Source organism: Poecilia latipinna, unplaced genomic scaffold (genome assembly GCF_001443285.1).
Source record: "Poecilia latipinna isolate Pla-1442-1.1 unplaced genomic scaffold, P_latipinna-1.0 Scaffold848, whole genome shotgun sequence".
NCBI lineage: Eukaryota > Metazoa > Chordata > Actinopteri > Cyprinodontiformes > Poeciliidae > Poecilia > Poecilia latipinna.
This window is the reverse complement of record NW_015113464.1, coordinates 34269-40452: the sequence shown is the minus strand read 5'-3', so window position 1 is coordinate 40452 and position 6184 is coordinate 34269. Positions and strand designations below refer to the sequence as shown.

The 6184-nt window shown below is 41.3% G+C and overlaps 1 protein-coding gene across 2 annotated transcripts; it reads left to right on the top strand.

Annotated features, from left to right (window-relative positions):
* Positions 1-1335: 1335 nt before the first annotated feature.
* dmrt2b (doublesex and mab-3 related transcription factor 2b) lies at positions 1336-5214 on the top strand. 2 transcript variants are annotated; one of them, XM_015047911.1, is made up of 3 exons: positions 1336-1527; positions 2343-2445; positions 4095-5214. In XM_015047911.1, the coding sequence occupies exons 1-3, from the start codon at positions 1351-1353 to the stop codon at positions 4937-4939; spliced, it is 1125 nt and encodes a 374-aa protein (XP_014903397.1). In that variant the 5' UTR covers positions 1336-1350; the 3' UTR covers positions 4940-5214. The 2 variants fall into 2 exon arrangements, with proteins under 2 accessions (XP_014903397.1, XP_014903396.1); XM_015047910.1 differs by having other exon boundaries at positions 1339-1548.
* Positions 5215-6184: the final 970 nt, after the last annotated feature.

The window sequence follows — 6184 nt, the reverse complement described above, 5'->3', positions numbered from 1 at the left end:
TACTTATAAAAGTAATCAGTCAGACACTGTAAAATGTAAATTATTCTGAATTTCAGGATATCTAATAAAAGATTCCACAGTGATACTTGCAGATTTGGTTGAAAAACGCTTGATTTTATCCTAACTTCAGAGACACTGAGCAACAATCTAAACATTTGCTTAGATTTGGCCACAGCCACAAAAGGAACATCTATGAATTACTGAGTAGATTCAGGAAGGAGATAATTTTATTTGATTTATTGATTCATTTGATCAATTAAATTAATTATTGTTGTATTAAGTTGTATTTTGCTGTTTAATATTATTGAAGTTGTAAATAAATACAAAAAAGGTAACTTTCAGCAATTTTAAAGTCTTCAACATTCTTATTGGCAATCACAAATTTAAAGTACCCCAGGCCAGCAGGGGGCCTTCAGCAGGCGCTCAGTTTGCTTGTGCCTTGGGCCAGCTCCACCCAGCCCCAGTCTACCTGCTTTAAATAAACTCGTATGGGAAACATTGGCTCCCCAATAATTGTGGCCTTCAATTGAGATGTGCTGTTAGCAGCGATCCCAGGTCTGTGAAACACGAGAGGCGCTGGGAAGGTGGGCAGGGCAGCGCAGGTAGAGGCTTTTAAAAGGAGGGGGACTCGTTCTTCCACTGAACGCGGGTGTTCCTAAATCTTTGCAGGTGGGTTCTGCCGGGAGCTCGGCATTGCGGCCGAGCTGCTTCTTGGAAAAGGGCGTCAAAGAGCAGCTGAGGCAGGCTCGACGTTTGGCTGCAACGTTTCCACTCTGAAAAAGCCTCAACGAGCTGGTGAGGGAAATCTTCCCATGGGTATCCGGGTTGGTGTGGGAATTTGGATTCTTGTCTGGAGATCCAGGATTACACTTTTTTTTCGATTAGTTTTATTGCTGATAGAAGTTGATTGGTTTGTTTATTAGCCCCTGTATGAGAGGATGAATGTGATTTGCATGTGACTGTTCTGTTTTTATAATGTATAATATCTTAATTTATTTTTTAAAAAATCTCTAAACGCATGCTGTTTTTGGTTATTTCTATACTGCTTATAACAGCTTATTATCTCGCTGCGTTTTGTCAAAATATGCTCAATAAAACTCCATGGATTAAAAAGTAAAATTCCCCTCTCCTCTCACAGATGTCCATACAACTGAACGGAGGCCTGCAGCTGAAGACAACAGCAAAAAATAAAGAGCTAAAATCTGGGGGAGTTTTTGACGCGACCACCTCTGACGGATGCGCCGGTAAGCGACGCAAATCACAGCTGCGGCGAGAGCGAAGGAGAGAACCAAAAAAGTGGCTGCTACGGCAGAGTCTGCGGAGGGCTGCGAGCAGAAAGCTCAGCGCAAGATGACCCGCAGCCCCAAATGCGCCCGCTGTCGAAACCACGGCGTCGTGTCGTGCTTGAAAGGCCACAAGCGCTTCTGCCGCTGGAGGGACTGCCGATGCGCCTGCTGCCTGCTGGTGGTGGAGCGCCAGCGCGTCATGGCAGCGCAGGTTGCGCTGAGAAGGCAGCAGGCTGCCGAGGTGAGAAGAGGGCATGGACAGGTCAGTGGATCCCAGATGATAGAAGGGGGGGGAGGAAGGCTCTGCAAATAATCAGCGGGTGGATTGTATGAGATGTAGATATTATGTGAGGACAATATAAATTGTGCGTCAAGAAAGAAATAGAATAAAAATGTGGTGAGAAACCGAAAGAGCTCAGAAAAAAAGAAAAAAAAATGAACTCGGAATTTGATAAAGTTGTCCTTTTATTTTCTCTGTATTTTCTTCAGTCACATTTTGCACATCAGTTAAACCTTCATTAATATACAGATGCTTATATAATGGGGGATGTTTTGTTACTGTGCTGCTGTAACAAGTACATTTCCCCAATGTGGGATTATTATTCTATTCTAACCAGAAGCTTTAAACTGCATTTCAAATTAGCATTTGTGCATTGAAATCTACTAACAAAAATATTTTCAAATAACATTTGGCAGAACACATCAAAAAGACCAGCAATTTTTTTTTTTTAAGATTTAAGGCAATTATCTCTCTATTTATAAAATGCAGTGTTTTGTTTTCAACTTGACCAGTGCAGACAAAAGCTCGAGAGCAATTCACTTTACATATACACACATAATATGTAATCAGATGCAATTTATTTAGGAAAATAGCATGACTGTGTTTTCAGCGGAAATTTAAATATTGTACATTTATGTCAAATACCAAATAATCCTAATGATTTCTGTCCAGTGTCTTAAATAATGGATTCCTCATCCTAATTGCCCCTAGAAGGGTGCCTTTGTAAAATGCAATTATGTCCAGATGTCTGATTCTTGTTCACCTTTTTCTCTCAGGGTAAAAAGGGGGTCAAGTGTTCAGCTCCATTGAGGAGAACAGCATATCAGTGTTTTACCAAAGCAGCTGACTCAAGCATTGTGGCTAAGAGCCACCCGCAGGGTAAAGTATAATTAACACCCCATTACTTATTCACATTTTCCTTTTCTCAGGAACTTTGTTAGAAAGTGCTTTTTGTCTGCTTTTGAGTACACTTTTAAATATTTGCCTTCCTTCTCCGTGGGTTACATTAACAGAAATTAAAGGTTGACTAACAGCTATCTATAATTCACTATTTGTAAATTTAACTCAGCTTACATTCTTGTGCTGCTCCTCCGATGGTCAAAACCAAAGTGAGTCACTTTCATAGTTCACATGATGTGGCCTGCAAAGTATTTAATGTGTAACAAAACCTGAGGCTTTCAAATTTAGACTCATTTTAAGGATTAGTCTAAATTCAAGCCATCTGTACTTCACAGTCTGTGACGGTACCATAAACTTTGATTCATTTTAATGTGAACTGATGCGCTGGGTCAACAAGGTAGCACATATCCATAAAGAGAAAGGAAAGTCATGCATTGTTATTTGTATTTTATACAACAGTGTTGAATGCCTCTATAATCTGTCCATTTGCTCTCATACTTTGACATAAACACCTGTACGACCTATAGTATTCAGAAGACCCCTAGTAAATACGTCCCAAGTGGGAAAACTGATCTCAGGAAAAAGGCAACTGTTTTATGAAGAATTCAGCAGTATGTTTGAGAACATTAGTAACCCAACAGCATCATCAAGAGAGAAGAACAAACCACAGATCAGGGATGTAGTTGCAGAGTAATTTAAAGCAGATTTAGCTTTTAAAACAGTAGATCAAGCTTTGTACACCTCACAGAGCACCGTCTAATGAATCATCGCTAATTGGGCAGAGAATGGCACAGCGTCAAACCTTTCAAGACACAGAAATCTATCTGCAGACAAACTGTGCAAGCAAAACAATATTCAGAGATATAGCAATCTGCAGCTAAGGTGGAAGAGTTGTAGACTCCTTTGACAAACGGTGGTAAGAAGCAAGCTACTGTTGAATCTAAGCTTAAGTGGTCCAGTTTGCAATTTGCTAAAAGCCATGAGGGGAAATCAGTAAACCTGTGGAAGAAGGTACTCTGGTCAGATCAACCCATCGCTGAATTTTCTGGCCTAAATGAAAAATTCTGTATGTCGTTGACATTAACACTGCATATCACCTGGAACAAACAATCCCAGAAATTCAGACTCCCTCCAATAAATCTAACTGAGCTTGAGCAATGAAGCAAAGAAAGATGGGCAAAAGTTTCATCTTGTAGATCCATACAGCTGTAGTTGAAAGATTGTTCTACAAAGATTTGACTTAGGGAGGCTAAATTCATATGTAGGCTTTTCAAGTCTTTGCCAGGTTGGCTGCAGACCTCTGGTTTCTAAGTGTACCCCTGAAATACAATTCATAAAGGCTGCCAAGACATTTCCATTTGCCCTCTCCATACTCCTCCAGAACAGCTAGGACACCCTGACCTTTGAAACATGGGGAAAAGGGCCAAGAATGAGGCACTAGGAGGGAAATCAAATGCAGATTAATTCCTGTTGTTCTCTCTCCAAAGTGAAAATGACAGCACTAACCAACCGCCTGATTAAACTAACAAACAACACAGTAGTGAAACTTAAGCTGATTAGATGGAAACATGGTGTTCCTTACAAAATGGATGTGTAATAGCAGAATGTGGCTTTGCTCCCATGTTCAGGGCTAAAACATCTGATGACCTCAGAGGACGGTGTGTCCAGTTGGTCTAAGCAGCGCCACCAAAGCCACTTCCCGTGCCCCTCCATCAGCGCCCGCATGAGGAAGAGGCGAGCCTTTGCAGACAAAGAGCTGGAAAACGTGATGCTGGAGCGCGAGTTAAGACAGAAAGAGCTGCAGAGCGAAGTTTCCTTCTCTCCCTCCGCTCTCATGCCTGTACTTCATCCTCTACCTCTCCCCGTCTCCCCATGCCTCCGCTGCTGCTCAACCAACAAGGACTCTTCCTCTGCAGGGACTTCCAGCTGCGTGCCTGTATATAAATATAAGCAGCTCTGTGACTGTGGCCTCCAGTTTTATGATTTCTTCCACCTAAAGAGTAGGCGCTCCACAGGAGACCACTATGATGACTTTTTATCAACCCAGAGCTCAGCGCAGCACAGGGAGGATAAAGAGACGCAGAATGGTTGGAGAGACTGTGGGAAGAGAGGCGAGCCAGAGCCAACACCCCCAGCATCACAGCAACGACTCAAAACCGATAACGGCGTACCGTGCATCTGCTTTGTCAAACCGATGTTAAAACAAACAGAAACAATCAACTTAGATCATTTTTCAACATCCAGACTCTCAACGTTTGGATCAGATCTGCCTGTTCTAAATGAATTGGGTGTCCCGGCTCACAGCAGGACTTTTGATTCCAGACATTTAGCAGGAAGAGGCTGGAACATGGGGCCTCCTTCCACCGAAGCAAACCCTTGTTTGGACTTTGTGGAGGGTTCTCATCGTGGCTCAGTGAGGACTCCGACCGCAAAGCCTCTGCCTTTTTCTGTGGAGGCTCTGCTGAGAGCCTGACAGGCAAATAAATGGAAAGTCAGTCTAAGTGCACTTTGCAATATGAGAACTTGAATTTAAAGCTATAAATATAATAACTCCAATCCAAGCAACACATATGCATTATTTAAATGTAAGGCATATTTTTGCAATTCTGTATATACTGCTGCATAGTACTTATTAAAGATAAATATTTTTGGTTACCATAATTTCATGTAAAAGTCTGCTTTGGCTATATTTCTGAACACCAATATCTTCATCCTCCTATGCAGTGCAATAAAAATATATCAAATCCAGTTGTGTTTTACTAATATCTGCTCATGCTGCACCAATACAAAAGAAACCTTATAAAACTTAAAGCATCGCAGCTTTGAATTGCGCCGTTCATTTATGATGTGGTTTGTGGATCAGAATTCAAATGTGGATTTCTGTTTTACTTTTCCTTGAAAAGCTCTCTAAAATGATGAAGAGCCCAAAATAGCTCACAAAGCAGGTGGGTTATAAAGCAGAGACGAGGTTTTTTCAACGTTATTTAAAGAGCATGAATATTTTACCAGAAGATTTCTATAGCAACTTTTCCAATTAATTTTTCTTTGTTGTTTTCAAAATGACACTGGTTGTCTAAAAGTCAATAATCACACAACATACTGTTTGATGTTTCATGAAGTATAATTTCCTACATCTAAAGACTGAGAGAAGGTGGGAAAATGAACCAGTGTTGCCTAGGCGACATTGTTCTTTATTTTTCGCCGCTGCTGACGCCAGTTGAGTTTGTTTGAGCATGCATTTGATTTGTATCTGCTTTTCTTACTCTTCTCTCCTCCAGCTTTTTGTTCTGCTGCGTTATCTCCCAGAGATGGAGGTCAGATACTTTTGACAACTCTGGACCTTGTGGCGTCAACACTGAGGGCGATGGAGCAGTCTTTGTTTGTGAAACTCTACCAGCATATCGGAGCGTCTCGCTCCTCATCTTTTGATAAGCGCACAAGTAAGACTCAAGTGGCACAAAGGAAAGCAAGGATGTCAGGATTGAAGATTTGAATGTATCTCTTTGTGTTTGTGTGTTTTAGTATTTGTGTCACCTTGAGAATATTAGCACAACTACGAAGTGGGATGTGATTTCCAGCTCTCACTTGATTGGTAAAATGATTGGTGACAGTGATTAAGAGAATAACGCAAATGGTTTACAGCAGTACTTACAGTGTGTGGTGTTTCAACCAGTAGCAACCCTGCTTTTAGATTGCGCTCACGTTCACCTGTTCTCAT